Raw genomic sequence first — 18,335 nt, 5'->3', positions numbered from 1 at the left:
GTCTTTAGAGTTACATGAGAGGGTTGAACAGAACTGATTATCTGATTATTGTAACCTTCTTGGTTTTGTGTGTCCTGCGCGAGTGATAGCCACTTTGTTTTCTATACTGTTTGCCCCAAGACTGCCAGGACGGTGTTATGCAATTCCTGCCTCGTGACCTTCAATCTGTCCAAAGTATTATCACCACAGCTTTGTGACTGCAGCATTAACGTTCAGACGGTCTGCCGACGGCATAAAATGTGTTAACCCGCTGTCGTGTTGTAATCATTCAGCAGACGCCTATAAGAAAGCAAAGCAATGGTTATGACTGTGTGACACCTCGTGCTGCCTGATGCATGTGTCTTGAAAATATAGGTGTGTATTCGTGTGCGCGGGACATCAGTCTTTACTTGCATACCAACGCACCAGGCACCAATCTGACCCAGGAAAAGATCCGTTGAAAAAAATTGCAAAGAAACCATGCGTTTGTAAAAACATGAGTGCAAAAGTCAACAGTTAGTGAAGTTTTTGACATCTGATATCATCACAAGTGGATTTATGTTGAGATTGTAGTAATTTTCTGTACGAATTGTGAAACATTTGGCAAAAGCATAGACTTTTTCAAACTTCTACTCAATGCCCCAACAAAGAAAAACTTTAAAATGTAAAGGTGATTACGTCACTATTTTACCAGTCCGGCTCTTTCGAGATGACATTGGACCACATGTGGGCCCAGAACTAAAATGAATTTGACACCCCTGCTTTACTGGATTGCATTAAGCAATTTCATGGTTCAGATATGGTTTCTAGGCTGTGGTCACTATTAGGACCAGACTCAAGTTTAGGTCATGTCTGCGTGAGTCAAGGTGTAACAAATTCAGCGCTAAAAGTCTTAAAATCTCAACTCGGCAGTGCTTGTGTTGGACATTAAGAAGAAACGACACTGAAGGAGGATCGTGTTGCTGGAGATGCAGCAACACATGCACATCCTGGCTTTCTATGTCATGAGGTGATTCAACCAGATGACATCTCTGGAAATAAATTGCCACGAAAACCGAAAGAAGAAGGATTGTTTTGATCGTTGCATCACACTTGGTGTCTGTGTGCAACCAGGGAGCGTTTCAACTGTCAAAGGAAAGCCCCTTCTTCTGAAGTGGCTGCTTCCCTGACGCACTTGTGCTGCTGTCAATTTCTGACACAGTTTCTCTTCTGAGACGTCGACCTCGCTGCCTTTTTCTTCCCTCGATCTGCTCCTCTTCCAGTCTTGTGAGGAACCACCTGATGTGGGATTAACCCCCACCATCCTCTCCAATTAACCTTGAACCCCACTGAGCCTAACTGAATTTGTCAAATGTGCTTTCTAGCCAGCAGGTTTAAGGATTTTTTTTTTTTTTAGGCTGAGCAGTGAAGGGATACAAGCAAGACCCCATGACCCAGTAGCTGACCCAGAGCCAGACATGGCCAGTCTGTTGGTTATCATTTTTAAAGCGTGTGATATTTCATCAATGTGACAAATGGGAAGAAAAGCAAATGTGTAAATAGTATTTAATGTGATGACTGAGTGAAATCAGGCGATAAGTAAACCACTTCGCTGATGTGTATCTGTTAAATCATGAGAAAGATGACACTTCTGTCATTTCACATTGTTATTTTTGGTCGCGTATGATAATATTACTACAGTTTCTGGTGGTTTTGAGAAACAGCTCAGATAGTGGCAGCTTTTGTCGTCATTGCTGCTGCAATACGCTTTGAACAGATGGGATTTTTTTTTTTTTGGTCTTTTCTCAGTTCAGTAAAGGTAAAATTCAGAGTTTGTATTGGATATTCAAACTTCAGTTTGACAGGGCTCACATTAACTTTTGTGAACCACTTCACCGGCACCATTTGAATGTAGTTGTCTCTCAGTAAAATGCTCAATCCCATTAAAAAATAGAATCTGGCTCCAGAACTAGTTTCACCTCACTTTTTGGTATTAAAGAAATGCAGTCTGTTCGATATTTAGCTTCCTCATAGACATCAAACTCTGATGATGACTGTAATGTCGAGTAAAGCAACTGTTGAATCACTACTTTTTCAACGTTTCCCATCATTTGATTATATCTATACATACTGTAGGTAGGAGTACAGAAGACCAAAGTATTTGGCTCTGTGGTGGCTCTTATATTTGTGGCAGAGCAAAGCTGCTCGTGAGCTGAGCTGAAGAATCAGTTTCTACATTATTTCTAGAAATTTATCAGACGGTTTACTTTTGGATTTATGGAGCAAAATTCGTCCGCTTGATGGCAGGAAAATATTGAAAATGAAGGATCGAATGAATAAGCACGATTGTCACGATGGAAGCTTCTGCTATTAAAACACACTATCTATGAATTTCTCCTTTGCTTAAAGAAATGCTAAACTATAGTAGCAGTATTTCTAGATCACAGGCAGGAAATGCATTAATCATTGAATGTGCAAAACCTTTTTTTTTTTTTCATTCTGAGATTTATATCAGAAATCTTCCACAGTATTTCAGCAAAGACTCGTATTCTAGATCATGTGAGGTTGACACTTTTGAGTCTTTTGCTGCGTTTGGTTTGTTTGACGCCACAAACACGTGTCAGGAGCAACAGGTCAGTAGGGGGTGTACATGTCAGAGTAACTCTGACAATGACTGGGACTGACGTCAATGGTGGAGGGCTCTGGGTGAAATGTCACATGTCGGGTGCAAGAAAAGATGATGCTCGGTTCACACCCGTCGCCCTAATTCTGACTGTATGTGACAGCGGGGGACGCCTCTCCTCCTCCAGCAGATCTCCAACATCCGCGGTCATTTCAACAGTCAGTGCCCTTCTCACCGGGCCAAACCGGGTCTGTGCTCCTCAGCCCGAGGTGTTTTCAGCCGTTTGATTATCGTGCGTGTTTTGGCGAGTGGTCCCGCCGGCTCGTCGGGTGGCTTTGTGACACGACAGTGACGTTTTCTGTTGCTGCATCCTGTTTCTCACTCGCGGCCCGTGCGGTTTTCATCATGAAGAATGTACTTCCGTCATTTCCATCGAAGTGGCGTGGCGCGGAGCTTTAAGGCCGTCCGTGCACTTCTCAGTTTACTGGAAGTGCTTTCACTTGTAAACACTGGGGGTGGAAAAAGAGCCGCCGGGTGTGTGCGAGTGTGAACTTTAGCAAGCGGACAATTTTCATGGGTTGTTTTGTTGTTCTCTAAACAATGCAGGTGGAACACATCCAAATCGTTTGCTTAAAAGCCCCACATTTCAAATGATTTCTTTTATTATCAATAACTAGAAAAGGAAGCGAGTGAGTCAACTCTTTATTTATGAAAATCACCACACGGTCACCACATCTCACACTTGTTCTAGTATTGAAAACCGAGCGAAGAGGAATTTATTAAACTGAGTCAAACATACGAGGAGGTTAGCGGAGCAGTGTTCAGATGCGCTAATACGAGATGTGGTTTTGTTTTATGGGGGTTGAACAAAGTAAACACAGCCTTTGCGTTCAGGAAGTGCAACTCGCTCGCAGCCATCCTCTCCTTCCTCTCAGAATGAGTGTGCTGCTCATTATCTTAGTGTTGTGTGATTCCCCCTCAGGCGAGCCGTCTGACCCAGGCCTGGTTTGTGGTACATACCCCCCCCACCCCCCCCTTCCGTCCGCACAATCTCCAAATAGACCACTGAAACCTCGGGACTTTTCTCAACCCACTACTTTGGCACAGAGCCGTCTCCAGCCTGCAAACACAGCCTTTCTTTTTTTTTCTTTCTTTTCTTCATTCCTTCTTCATTCATGCAGCACTCGGGCAGACGGTCCTGCTGACTGAGGGCACATGACAGTGACACGAATGTGTGTTAATGAAGCTTTAAACTCGTTCACATGACTCCGGCTCCGTTTTGGTTGGAGGGCGCACAATATGGGAGGCATGTGGTCGTGGAGTGCCAAAGGAGACGGAGGCATGAAAGAATGTGACCGGGTGACCCTGAGACGTGTGGAGCTCAGCCACCTCCGAGGCCACTTTCATGTTTCTGTGCTCCTGGCATTCAGAGGTTACGTGCATCAAACTCACTTTATACTTAAGTATATTCTGTTGATTTACTTTCCTTTCTTATTCTAGTAGTCCTATTCACAATTCATTTACACCAGCATGTCATAGGTCCAATATTGTGTCTAAAATAAAGGTCTTAAACCATTTTGTTTACATTTTTACAATGTAGCAGGTTCAACCTTTAAAATAGGAAATATAGCTGTAATAATGTTTTCATTTACTTCAGCATATGAGTCAAACAACCTATATCTTAACTAAACAATAAAAATGATCATGTTTTAATATCAATAATCAATGCCAGGTTTTAATTTGTATTAATTTTCAGGGTTTTGATTGATGACATCAATGAACAGAAATTAAATTTAAACTGTAGAAAAACTCATATTGATGTCACTTTCTAATTGTTTTATTAATTTCTTTACACATCACCAAGTCAATGAACAGGAACTTTAAAAATACGTTAAGTTTACATCAGGTTACTTCTTTTAGAAATGTTCTTTTTTTTCTCTCTCTCATCTGTGAACAAGAACTTTAAAAAAAACCGTTGTATAAAGTCAATGTAAGAGGTATATTTCATTAAAAAAAGTATAACCCCCCCCAAAAAATGTATAAAAGTTCAAATGTTAACAGCAGCATTGGACATTTCTTCATAACTTCATTTTTCTTTATAAACGCCGAAAAATGAAACCTAATGACTAAAAGCTTCCAGTGTCTGCAGAGTTAAATCACAAACAGCCGTCACATTTGAACGTCTATCTGTTTTTAGCAGTTGACAAGCTGCTCCGGTTCCGACGCCGCAGCACTTACTCCCGAGATATGAATGATGTGATAAAACAGGCACGTCAACACGGACTCGCGTGCCAGCTGTCATGTCAAAGGTCTCATTCATGATGCTCTACGCTCACTTCTCTTCAGGAACCATCGTGGCCACAACTTTCATCCAAAATCCCTCCACCCTTCTCTTGGTGGGGGTGGTGTTAAAAAATATCGAGTGAATGTGAACAATCTGTTTGGCTGCAGTGAAAAGTGAGCCGAGTGTCTCAGGTCTCGTCTGTGGCAGCTTTCAAAAGCAGAGGCTTTGTGCGTGTGCGTGTGCGTGTGCGTGTGCGTGTGCGTGTGCGTGTGTGTGTGTGTGTGTGTGCACAGCGTAACTGAAACACATCACTGATCAAGTAAACGGCCCGTCATGGCCGCCATGTGATTCTAATGTGGAAAGTCCCATCGTGATTCGCTTGATCGCGCACCGAGAGCGAAATTCAAATTCAAAGTTCGTCACACGCAGCAAGAGACACAAAAGTGAGGTGACAGACAGTAAAGACTTTGGCTGCGTGCCATGACTGTTGTTTATGGTTTGACTTTCAGAATGAACAAGCTCTGCTTTTAGAATATCACCACCGCCTACACACACAGTGACTAATGGAACCCAACCTGACCTGGTGTGCTGGTCCTCACCTTGCTGCTGACTTTCTGTCCACCAGGACCACAACTTGGACTGGTTCCCACGCATGCGGGCCATGTCGTTGGTGAGCAGCGACGCGGATGGGGAGCAGAACGAGATCAGGAGCCTGCAGGAGAAGCTGGAGTCCACCATGAAGCTGGTGTCCAACCTGTCGGGCCAGCTGACCGAGCTCAAGGAGCAGGTGAGGCCTGAGGTCGACCGGGGTCAGTGAAGGGAAGCTCGGAGGTCACCGGCGCCGCAGGAAGGGGAATTAAGCGTTTGTTTTGCTCCTCGCTGCCCTTTCAATGCAGAACCTTCTGAATGAGTCATAGCTCACAACAAGCCAACCAGGCGGCCGCTCTGATTTTATTCTCGTCACTGCACTGCGGGCTGTCTTCAGGGTTTGCTTAATCTACTTTAACCTTAACAACTTCACCCTTTATCGGCCATATTTGGTCGACAGGAAGTCCTACAAAATGCACTTTACACGTCTTATAAAACCATGAACACTGATGTTTATCCTTTTGCTTGGGCAAAGCACTTCTTCTTTCTTGTCCCACAGAGATCCTTAAGATTGTCTTCGATCATGCAACTTTAAATAAAAGCACAATGTGTCTAGAGCAGCGGTGTCCAACCTGCAATACTACCCAGAAAATGGTAGAAATGTTTGTTTTTTTAATTTTGCAAATTTCTTCAGCGTAGTAGAAACAATGCAGCAGTGAAACTCAAGCCAAGATATCGATGCTGCCATGAAAAGTGAGCAAACGAGCCTGAAGGCCATGCTGTCACGATGAGGTATGCAAAAACTTGCATATTTCCACAGTTTTAGGAGAAGTTTTCTGAGACATTATCCTGTATTTGGCACCAGAAAGTTTCACTGAAATTGGTTTTATGTTGAGGATTTAGAAATTTACAATACTAATTGTTTGGTTTCCGGGGAAATATAGTCATTTTCATCACGTGTACCCTGCACCACAGCAAAGACAAACTTTGAAGGTTATTATAGCACTATTTTGCCAGTCTGGCCCACTCCAGATTCAATTAAATCCTAGAAAGTGAACTTTTTTTGCATTGATTATACTGCAGGATGGTTGACAGGACTATGTTTCACATTTAGCAACATTTTAAATCTGAGAAGCCTGAAATTTGTCTGATTTTCATCAACTTTATGCTCTCAGTTGATTTGATGTCTGATGGTTGTGCTTAAACACACGCACACACACACACACACACACACACACACACACACACACACACACACACACACACACACACACACACACACACACAAAGCTGCCCAATGAATGAACAGTCCAGAGTTCACATTTTCAATTTTCAAGTATTTGAAATGACTTGAGTGTCCTGTAAGAGATTAAACATGGCTTCGTTCAGACGAGCAGCTTTAATGAGTCGGCGGGGAGACGATCGGTCTCTTCTTGTGAAAGAACTCATTCTGCTGATGCTGCTTATAAAGACAAATAAGACGCCTGTTGCACAACCAGATGCAATCTACTTTTCCTTGTAAACACAATTGTAAAAAATGTGTCCATCCTTGAAATGAGAACTATCTGTGAGGAAGTGAGTGTTTTCCGAGACATTTTGACCCAGACGGAGGAAACGATTATTGTGTTGCTGAAAGCATCGAAGGGCACAGTAAACACTGTTTTGTTTTACTTTAACGGATTCTAACCTTTATAATGGGTATGATTTGCTCACTTCCCACCAATAAAAATTCTTCTTCAAAATGAAGATAACACCGCTAATAAACTTCAGCATGGAGTTCTGTTCCATATAATCCATACATACATGTATATATAGAGTTTTGCCTTTTTTGCTTTTATAAGGATTTAAATTTTATTTCAGGTATTTGAGTTCTTTTCCATTTCAGCTGCTTTTTAGCCCCATTAGTTGTTTGCCATTATATATCTTTTTTTTTTTTATTTTGACTGATCGCTGAAAATGCAACCTTTTGAAAATTGCTCCCAAAGGTGAGACGTTTTTGAAAGCGCTCCGATTCCGTCTCCATGTCAACGGGGGAAAACGCAACTTTCGTGAAGTCGCTGCTCCTGTGACTGCAGCAGGGCTGTAGTGAATAGTCCTTCTGCACATGCTCAGTAGATGAACAATAACGTTTGCCTCCATGTCAGCTCTATTTCAGCCATTTAAATTCATCTAGACATTTTGGCTCCATTGGCCATCATAACTGGTTCAGACATTTCAGCTCTTTTAGTCATTTATAGCTTTTTATCTTTTTTTTTTTCAGTATTCCAGCTTTTTGATATATATATATATATATATATTTAATTTTAACACATTTAGGACTTTATTTGAGGATTACACACTAGAATGTCTCCAGTTGTTGTTTTCGTTAGTGAAAATTGCCTAATTATACTCACGGTAAAAACGACGACGGCGATCTCCTGGCAACGGAGGACAGACGGTCCACCTGATTCGTCGCGGTGATATTCTCGTCCCACACGTTTATGTGCGCGCAGGTATTTCTCCTGGAACACTCATCACGAGACCACCTCGTTCTCTCACTTTGAGCGTTGTTGTGTTTCAGGCTGAAAATCACGTCTTCGTGTTCATTAAAGTGAATTCTGAGCAGTGGAAGCGGCTTCTCGCGTCGCTGGGTGTAAAGGTCACCACCTGTGTTATGACTCATGTGCTCCGCTTGATCTCTGCAATTTCTCCTGGCCAGGTTTCAATATTAGTTCTTTGTTTTGTGAAACCCTTCTCCGGAGCATGCGTACCACGGTTGTAATTAACAGTTCTGCAGATGCGCGGATAACGTTTTCCTGCAGAGTGTGAGGACTCCCCGTCCACATTCCCCTGGGACTTGGTAGTTTTATAGTTGGGAGTCAATGTAATAATCCAAATTAATGTTGATAGCGTATCGTTCTCTGCATACGTGTGTGTGTGGTTTCATTACAAAAACAAACAGACAGCACCCACTACTGGCTCAATAGGAAAAAACGCATTGTTTTCAGCATTTTTGCCGTTTCCGTGTAAACATAACACTTTTCTGAAATGAAGACACGAAAGCGATGCGTTTTCACTTGAAACGTTGTGATGAACACGAGGCGTCGTGAAGTAACTTTTCTTCCCCCGTCCTCTTTAGATGACCGAGCAGAGGAAGCAGAAGCAGCGGATCGGCCTGCTGGGACACCCTCAGCATATGAACGTCAACCCGCAGCAGCCCGCCTAGAAAGACCATCACCACCCCCCCCCGGCTCCGCCCCCGACCCGCCCACCGCAGCTCTCGCGCCCAAGTCGCACTGTTTAACTAGGACCACACTGAGTGTGAGCATAAGTTAGAATGGTTGGGGGGGGGGACTGTAACATATATAGTCATAAGGCCATGTGTAGCTCCCCCCACACACACACACACACACACACACACACACACACACACACACACACACACACACACACACACACACACACACACACACACACACACACACACACACACACACACGTTCACCCACCTCGCTCGGTTCAGTCCAGTTGGAATTGGTGCCAAATGAATGGGATTCCTTCGACTCATGGCCTTTTTACTGGTGGAACTTGAAACACAGTGAAGCTGACTGGACAGCAGGAATTAGTCCCATTCGTTTGTTTTTGTAATGTTTTCTATTTATACCATCTGGCGTAACGAGCAGTATTACAAGTCTTCTCTTTTGTATGTCGTGCAATATATTAACTTAAATATGCAACCTGACCGGTGCGTGGATTTAAGTTCCATCAGATGTCTTATTTATGAGCGTGGTCGCCACGTCTTTGTTTGCATCTTCTCCTCACTGGATTAAATAGGGAGTGACTGTCTGCACATAGAATAAGAATAATATTTAATAAGCTGGCCTTCTACATTTGACTTTCTTCTTTACTTTCTCAACAGACGTGTATATTTCTTGAGTGACGCGTGCACTCAGTAGAGATAGTGTATTGTGTGAGAGCAATATAAAGCGACGTAATATCTCAGTGTTAAACTGATTTTACTGATAAACTAGCTTTTAGTTTAGACTTGCGGCCGTCCTGTCACAGTGTCGGTCTTGCATTACAATTTGCTCAGGAGTTGTTATTTCTCTGGTAATAGACATCCCTAGAAGTTCTTTGTGTTTCCAAAAAAACTGATTCCTCTTGTGCCTGTTTTTGGTTTGTTGTTGTTTTGTTGTCCTTAACTTATTCCTGTTTGCTGCTTGTGCAGAGTTTCTTTTACTTTCATGCTTACTATAAATCGTACATGTTTCTTTTCTTTTTTCTTTTGTACATAAAGTTTGTCGCTTACCTTTGCTTTTGTATAGAAGAATGAATGTTAAGATTCCATAATCTTAAGCACTGTCAATTTGTATATTAAATACAGTTATTTATTAAAATTGATGGGATTATCCTTCATGATGTGCATTTTGTGTCTTTTTGTTTCACATAAAGTTCACAGTGTACAATGTGATGGCAGCTCATCGACAATAGCCCAGATGTTCCACACGAGTTCATGTCGAGATCTAAATCTGTTCATCTTCACGGCTTTTATCCCAGAATCTATCTTTGCTCGAAACCAGGCCCTGTTGTCTAAAACCAGAACATGTCTGCAGCCGGCTACACATGGAATGTGTGTAATTGAGAGCATTTCAAATGGCATATATCCTCTTTAATCAGGGGCTTTCCTCAAAGTTTGCAAAACCAACTGTTCCTGAAGTGAAGCTCGCCTTCGCAGCAGCTCATGCCAGTCTGACTGTCATACAGTGTAAATGAATTAGTATTATAAAGACCGTGCCACTGTTCCAGTTCAGCCATTATCAAAAGTGGACACAATGTTATAGAGAACATGAAAAGCCTGGGGGGGGGGGGGGGGTAGCTGGAGGTCAAAACTCAATCTTATTTTACTAAACCACACATTTTTATTAATTGGTTTGTTTTCATCCGTCTGTCCATTTTCTACTGCACTTTAGGAGTTGAGGAACAAGGGCCACCTGAAGTGTGAAGGGTGAACTTTTGTTGCATTTTATGTGCCCATTTACATCTGAAGATGCACTTTTTTTTTTTAAACGTTCGAACTCTGCCTCCATGGAAATGGGAGAAAACGCAACTTCTGAAATTCTGCTACTGCAAATGCGTGGCGCAGCCATAGTAAACAGTTGTTCTGCACATGTAGGAGTCGATGGACAATAGCAACAGAGTATCATGACTCCTCGTCCACATTCTCCTGGGACTTGGTAGTTTTTTTGGGTTTTTTTATTTATCTTTTTTTGGTTGAAAAATACAATAGTGTACACATAGGATATTGTACATATCATATCCTTTTCTTTTTTTTTATTTGTTTTTTTAAACAATAAAAATAGCAAGAACAATAGAACACAGTCTCTGACAGCAATATAATAATGAAATACTGCGAATGTAAAGTAAAAAGTAAACGACAAAAGAATAGAGAATAAAATAATAATAATTAAATTAAACATGAATAGGACAAGTAATGGCAATAATGATTTTAGAAAATAACAGTAACCACAACAAAGTAATAATAATGGGACTTGGTAGTGTTATAGTTTAGTCACCCATAATGGCAATCAAACTCGGTCCTTATAAATGTCAGTGTACTCGTTTTTTTAATGTTTATATTGAATTGCGCGCAGGTGTTTGTGGTTTCATTACAAATACAAACAACACCACCAACTAGTGGCCTGGCATGTTAACTACATCATCATCAACGTTTCTGCTCATGTAACCAGACATCGTTTTCAAAACATTGCCGTGTAAACGTGAGAATTATTCTGAAATGAAAACTGGAATATTGTGCAACGTTGTCATACAGGGAGAACATGCAAACTCCACACAAAAGTGTCAAATTGAAATTATGGAATAAGCGTTGGTGCCCAACTATCAGCAGGACGAGTTGCAGTCAAATCAAAATCCCACCAACAGAATTAAGAGCTATGCTTTTATTTGCATTAACATGACATTATAATGTGAAAAAAGCTGATAATCATTGGCTGTGAACATTTTTATACGTGATATTCTATATTCCGTTCCATGAAGCCAAAGGGAATCCCTAGACAGAGTTGGTGTCACACTTATATCCATCCTAGTTTTTCTAAAAGCTGGCACAAAAAAGAAAGATGAGATGAATTTTTATCATCACCGTTTGATTAACGGGTTAGTTTTGTTATTTATTTAATGCTGTTTCGAAACAGACATGGGCAGACCCCCCCCCCCCCCCCCCCCCCCCAGCTTTGTTTTCAACCAGTTTCTATTTATAGCAACGTCTGCTTCGGGACGTCGGCGCGTGGAACCGACGGAGCGAGTCGGGCACTCTCGGCTGTCTGCGCGCCTGACGTCACCGACAAGGATCTGCGCGCGCCGTCTCTCTCTCTCTCTCTCTCTCTCTCTCTCTCTCTCTCTCTCTCTCTCTCTCTCTCTCTCTCTCTCTCTCTCGCCCGCGCGCTGCCATGAGGAGCTCAACGTGACAAGCCGCTGTGGGTACAGGCAGGTTCAACACGTCTCAGCACGCAGCAGAAAAACAAAACACTGCGCGCGACAGTGTCATCCCGCACGTGTGTGCCCATGGGTGACATGAAATTACACGGTGTCCACATCACGCACGTGACACCGGGAGGAGTACTCAAGGCGGGAAGTTGAATAGCCAGACCCTGGTATAAATACTTGTGGTATTGTGTAACCTGGATTATTTATATAAGCGAAGCAAATTGTTATCAACAGAAATATGGGACCATATTTAACTCGCTGAGCGCATCCGCTTCAGCTTTTATATTCAATCATAATGCTGAATTAGTCTGATAATGTAAGAGTTGTAGAAATGAAGAATAGTGTGAAGAGCCGGATTCACTTGATTATTGCTAAATAAAACTGACCACTGACATGCATCACAACAGCCATTTAAAAAGCCGGATTTACACCATTTCCACATCACCATAATAAAAAATAGTGCTAATAACTGTTAAAGTGTCAAAGTGGTTCTTTGCATTTTCTTAATTTACCTTGAAATGAGTGGACAGTTAAACTATTTATTTTATCAAAGGACACGTTTGTTAACTGAATTTGTTGATGATGCATCAACAATTTTAGTTTTGTTTTAGTTAGTCTATAGTTTTGGAAGAGGTTTTTAGAGATTTTTAAAAGTTTATTATGATTGCTATTGTATAGTTTAAAATATATATTAGATCAGATATGCATATATGCAGATATGTCCAGAATTCTAGATGTTGCAGCAGTAAAGTGAATAACACATAAAAGAGAAGAGTGATAGAATAATGAAATGTCTCCACATTGTAAGGTAAGGTGTCCACAATATATGAAATATTATGTTACATGTATGTTAGAAGCTTTCTTGACATTCACTGTTATTTGCACCAAAAGACAGCATTAGATTTAGGTTAATGTTGAGATTGTAGTCATTTGTAATATATACCTTTAATCGGGCTGTATGTGGCCCCGGGATTAAATGTGTTTGACACCCCTGGTATAAACTATAATAGTTATACAGAATATAATGCAATAATATGTACGCAGTGTGGTATAAACACAGTATGGGACAACTGACCAAAGATTTAGTGGGATTTTAGTTGTAACGTTTATCTGACTTGTATTTATTTCAAAGCAGGAAAAAAATAAAAACAGTACTTGTTTTTTATTTTGTTTGTTTGTTTTAGTAGATTCCATATTTATTTCTGCAGTAATGGGTTGCTATGTTTGCAGTTTCAGACACACTATTTCACTTTTTTCATGCTGTCATTGATTTGAAATGTGTTTGTTATTTTGGTTGGTTTGTTTTTTTTACTTGTCTGCAGTAAACAGCCCAGCGCTGGCAGCGGTGCGCAGTGCGCGCATTTCTCAGGGCTCAGAGAGAGCAGGAGCAGGAGCATGGTGGTACACGGGACTCAGTACTACACAAGTGGGTTGTCCTCCAGCAGCGGGAAAGGAGGGAGCGGGTGTGCGCCCGCCTGCCTGTGTGCGTGCGTACGTGCGTGCGCGTGTGTGTCCGTGTGTGTGTGTGTGTATTTGTGTGCGTAAAAGAGGGAGGGTGAGGGAGTTGAAAGCGCCGTCCAACACGTGAGCCTCATGTGACTGTGTGTGTGTGTGTGTGTGTGTGTGTGTGTGTGTGTGTGTGTGTGTGTGTGTGTGTGTGTGTGTGTGTGTGTGTGTGTGTGTGTGTGTGTGTGTGTGTGTGTGTGTGTGTGTGTGTGTGTGTGTGTAGACGTGCCTGCAGTCACAGGGTTTATTTAACACGTAGTCACAAACCCACCCCTCTCTCACACACCGCGCCGGGCGTGGAGCCTCCCTGTAGACTCATCGCGCACCTCAGGGTGACAACACTCCAGACGCAGCTCGCATCGGGAAACACGCACGCTGGATAACCGGAGATACTTTTATGTTGCCGATTCACGATTTTAACCACCCTTGAAGGACATCCGATTGGACGTTTTCTCCTCTTCTTGAAAGTTATTTTCCTCGTTTTTTCACGGTTCTTTTTGAAAGCGACATGGAGAGGATTACCAGTGCGCAACCACCGCCTCCCCGTGTGCCAAACTCTCTGGATATAGCTGACATGCAAGGGTAAAAGGAGCATTCCTACTAATTTATTCTAATCTCTTCTGCTGTGTTTTATTCTGAAACCCGAAAAAAACGATATATTTTTTTTAATCTTGTGTCTCCAAAGAATGGACTTTCCCATATACGTGTACAAACCCAGGAGAAACATGAAGCGCATGGAAGAGAGCAAGGTAAATAATGTTCTTTTTTATATTTTTACGGTATTTTTTTTAGTGTTCCTGCACGTGTATGTCTTACATGAACCCTTCCACTTCTCTCCAGGAAACGTACAAGCTGCCGCACCGACTGATCGAGAAGAAAAGACGCGACAGAATTAACGAGTGCATTGCGCAGCTGAAGGATTTGTTACCAGAACATCTTAAGCTGACGGTGAGCATTATCTTCCTGCATATGGCATGTCTGCTCACTACTAGGAGGATCTGAGACGCCACATGGTCCTGCTGTCGACTTTGTCTGATCCATACTTTGGGCTCAGTTTTAAAGTCTGAAATAAAATATAGGTGTCTGTTTAAAAAAAGAAAAACAGCTCAGCAGCACCATCATTTATTTTGGGTGTTAAGTTTCTACTGCTCTGGTGTATTACTTCACCTCAGGTTTCAAACTTGTTCGTTATTGACTGTAGAACGCGGATTGCTTGACTTCCCCCAGCGCTTGTCCTCTGCTCAGCTGCAGAATGTGTTACATAAGAAAGATCAACATGCTTATCAAAGGTCTTCCTGTTTTAGACCCTGGGTCATTTGGAGAAAGCCGTGGTGCTGGAGCTCACCCTCAAGCATGTGAAAGCCCTGAGCACCCTGCTGGAGCAGCAGCAGCAGAAAATCATGGCGCTGCAGAAGGATTTGCAGATCGGTAAGTTTCTCCTCAAATGAGCCAAAGCAACAGGTTTGCATCCGGTTCTTTCTGGTCCATGAGTTGTGTCCAGTGTGATTCAATTAATTTCATCCTCACATCAGGTGACCATGGCGGTGACGGTGCTGAGAGCAGCGAGGAGATGTTCCGCTCCGGCTTTCACTTGTGCGCCAAAGAGGTGCTCCACTATCTGGCCAGCCAGGAGAGCAGCAGGGATCTGACCCCGTCACACGTCATCAGTCACATTCAGAAGGTAGCAGCCCAAGTCATGCACCACCAACAGGCGGAACAGCCCAGTCACCCAGCTTCGGACAAATCGAGGAAGCCCGCGGCAGAGCCCCCGAGGGCCTCCGAGGGCCCGGGCAAGAACTGCGTTCCGGTCATTCAGAGGACTTACCCCCACGGGACGAGCGAGCAAAGCGGCAGTGACACGGACACTGACAGTGGCTACGGCGGAGAGCACGAAAAGCCCAAAACGCAGTGGTCGGAAAGCCACAGGAGGGAGGGGGAACTCAAGCACGCCGCGTCCTCTAAGCGGGCGGCCGGCACCATCAAGGAGGAGGACGACGAGCCCCGTGCCAAGAAGTCAAAGTCGGACTCCTCGGAGGACGAGAGCCTCTCCGGTCACGCAGCGGGAGCTCCTGGCGGTTACATGAGCTTCTCACCCAACCAGCCCCCATTCTGCCTCCCCTTCTACCTCCTCCCCCCGGCCGCTGCCGCCGCCGCCGCCTACCTGCCCATGCTGGAGAAGTACTGGTACCCCGGGGGCATGCCAGTTATGTACCCCGGTATGAGCGGCTCTCCTGCGAGCCTGCCTGCAGAGACAGTGCCCACCTCTCTGGTGATGTCCGCGAGGGCAGGCTCCCCGGGACCACTGCAGACCCCCCTGGACTCCCCTGCTCTTCACAAAGCTTTGATGCAGGTCCCCCCTTTGAACTTGGAAACCAAAGACTGAGCTGTTTCTGTTAGAATCTCTCCCTCTGAATGTTCATCGTGGTAAAATCCAGTGTATACACACACAGACACACACACACACACACACACACACACTGGCACGCCACAGCCATCGTTTGGCTCGCCGGCACACCCGCCTCGACACCGTCTGCTGTCAGCTCCTGAACCGAAACAGGACTTTTAGTGGGCGACCTGGGGCGCCCGCCTGAAGGCTCATATTACACCTGTTGCATGCTTCTGAAACACTGTGAAGACGGTCGGTTTAAAGAGTGTACAAGAGACTGCAGAGGGTTGTTTTTTTGTATTTTTTAGTTGGTTTTCTCAACTCTTGGCTTTGAATGTCAGAGGTAAACCCTGAATGTACGGCACAGATAGCCCCCACCACCACCACCACCACCACCACCCAAAATGGTTTTGACCAACCTTTTTGCACACATACGAACACACCAGTCTGTACTGAATGTAAAGAGTGAACAAAGGCCCCCTTTAGATGCTGCTTGAATTCTTATCACCTGCTGTCGGTCTGTGACTGGAGGATCTATCTCCTGTAACTGCAACAAACCTTTGTCTAGACTAGAATGTTACCAAAAAAACACCAACTGGAGAGAGCTGAGTGAACTCAAGACTTCATGATGTTTCAAGAATTCAGGGCGTTGTCACTGTCCAAGGTGTGTCACTCAAGTGATGTGGCCATATGTGCTTTTTTTTATTTGTATTTTTTTCATTTGTGACTCATCATCATTTGTGTATTTAGACAGAGATCCTGTGAAGTAATGTCTTGTAATATTTCTTCTTTAATTTGTTTTTGTTTTTGTTTTGTTTTTTGGCTCCTACTACTTCTCTACATCTCTATTTTTGATACGCCAGTGTGTTTGTTGACCTGCCCTCGGGACAGTTGGAGGTAGCATCTTCTTTGCTGTGCACCCGGGTTAAGGCGCGGCGGGGGTGCTTACAGGTTCCCAGTCAAGTTTGAAGGCCCGGTCTTCTCAGCTCATGCTGTTGCCTTTACTCATTTAAGCGCAGACACAACAGTTGGCAGGCGCGGTTGCCTTTCAAGTGTTGTGTCTGTGGCAAAAGAGAGTGAATGTAAAGTTCAAACAGAAATAATAGTTTTGTATAGACAGAGGTACTTGGGATTTTTATTTTGAATTGTAACACAAGGTTGTACATATTTTGTATATAAAGTATTATTGATATATATTAAAATATTAATAAAGCTTTTTTTTCCCTCCCTGTGGAATTTGTGTTCGACTGCCTGTTGGCTTAAATGTGTTGCAGCCAGCCAACCTGACAGCTCCTCATAACAACACACACTTACATAACGCTTACATAACCCATAAAGCGGCGCAGCCTCTGTAAATCAATAAGAGTGTCTTAGATTACTGGCAGCAAACATTTCAAATTGAAAAGGACTTTGAAGAAATTCTTCGAGAGATGTCAGCCTCCAGCGTCTTTTTGATAACTTATATGTAACTAACTAATATGCAACTTATAGCACAAAGATTGCTCAGTTAGTGTCAACAGGAAGAGCTCTTTACTGTCACACATATTAAGATTCACAGACCATCCATGAGATTATTTGAAAGATGACAGGTTATTGTGGGCTTTTGGTTTGTTTTTGTTTGTTTGTTGTTGTTGTTTATTTATAGTTTATTTATTTATTTATTTTACAAAAATGGGACATACACAGGTTAAAGCAGTGAAAACAAATATTGAGTTGTGCCATAAAATTTAAGAAACGTGCAAACAGCACCATGGTGTGTGTGTGTGTGTGCGTGTGTGTGTATGCGCGTGCGTGTGTGTGTGTGTGTGTGTGTGTGTGTGTGTGTGTGTGTGTGTGTGTGTCCGTGAGAGAGAGAAAGAGAGAGAGAGTTGGGTATAATTTTTCATTTTATCATGTGGAAAGTATGTCTTCGTTATCCTGTTTGATTTAGGTGTTGTTCCGGAGTGTTATCTCTGTGGTATTTGGTGAAATAGTGACTTTTTGCACACTCGGGGGGGGTGAAGAACACAGTTCCTGTAATCACATCAGTGTATTATAATTTGGTCTGCAAAATAAAGCATGTTTTTATTTCTTTTTAAGCCCCAGGCCCGGTCAGGGTCGAAAAATATTGCAATGCTGCCACCGTGTGGACGTTAGGCTTTTCAGAGCATGAAGAAAAATGACATGAAAATACATTTATCTTTGCTACAAATGGTCATCTTAAGGTTTTATAAAGTGATATTTATGATATGCAAACGTTGTTACAAATGAGTTGCTAACATGTTTCACATAAAAGTTAATAAAGTTACTACCAGTTTACTCAAGCTATATGTGGCCCACTGACTAATATGTTTGGGGACCCCTGATTTCATGATGAGAATGAAAGTTTTCCAGATCCCAATGTGCACGAGAATAAATAATGTATCACTATTTACAGAAGTGACAAACCAAAAAAAAATAAATCATTTAAGTGATAGCCTAAACCTGGGGTGTCAAACACATTTTATTTCAGGGGCCACATACAATTTAAT

At 42.8% G+C, this 18,335-nt stretch overlaps 2 protein-coding genes across 2 annotated transcripts in view; both read left to right on the top strand.

The window, feature by feature from the left end:
- itpr1b (inositol 1,4,5-trisphosphate receptor, type 1b) overlaps window positions 1–8,809 on the top strand; it is a 99,345-nt gene extending 90,536 nt beyond the window's left edge. Inside the window, exons 57-58 of the mRNA XM_080495657.1 lie at window positions 5,491–5,652; window positions 8,572–8,809. Of these exons, the coding sequence (XP_080351783.1) occupies window positions 5,491–5,652; window positions 8,572–8,658 (249 nt within the window). The 3' untranslated portion in view covers window positions 8,659–8,809. The remainder of the gene's footprint in view (window positions 1–5,490; window positions 5,653–8,571) is intronic.
- Window positions 8,810–13,666: 4,857 nt separating this feature from the next.
- On the top strand, window positions 13,667–17,052 carry bhlhe40 (basic helix-loop-helix family, member e40). The gene is made up of 5 exons (XM_080495086.1): window positions 13,667–14,021; window positions 14,125–14,188; window positions 14,280–14,387; window positions 14,744–14,867; window positions 14,972–17,052. The coding sequence occupies exons 1-5, from the start codon at window positions 13,948–13,950 to the stop codon at window positions 15,820–15,822; spliced, it is 1,221 nt and encodes a 406-aa protein (XP_080351212.1). The 5' UTR covers window positions 13,667–13,947; the 3' UTR covers window positions 15,823–17,052.
- The last annotated feature ends 1,283 nt before the right edge of the window (window positions 17,053–18,335 follow it).

The sequence above is a fragment of the Blennius ocellaris genome, assembly GCF_963422515.1.
Source record: "Blennius ocellaris genome assembly, chromosome: 4".
Taxonomy (NCBI): Eukaryota; Metazoa; Chordata; class Actinopteri; order Blenniiformes; family Blenniidae; genus Blennius; species Blennius ocellaris.
The sequence above is the reverse complement of the archived record's forward strand: the minus strand, read 5'-3'. Positions and strand labels throughout refer to the sequence as shown.

What these genes read in the sequence shown, in the direction of transcription:
- bhlhe40 (XM_080495086.1), top strand. Translation starts at nt 13,948, where the DNA reads ATGGAGAGGATTACCAGTGCGCAACCACCGCCTCCCCGTGTGCCAAAC. An exon ending in CAGAACATCTTAAGCTGACG is followed by an intron (nt 14,388 to 14,743) that starts GTGAGCATTATC and finishes TTCCTGTTTTAG; the next exon opens with ACCCTGGGTCATTTGGAGAA. An exon ending in GCAGAAGGATTTGCAGATCG is followed by an intron (nt 14,868 to 14,971) that starts GTAAGTTTCTCC and finishes TCCTCACATCAG; the next exon opens with GTGACCATGGCGGTGACGGT.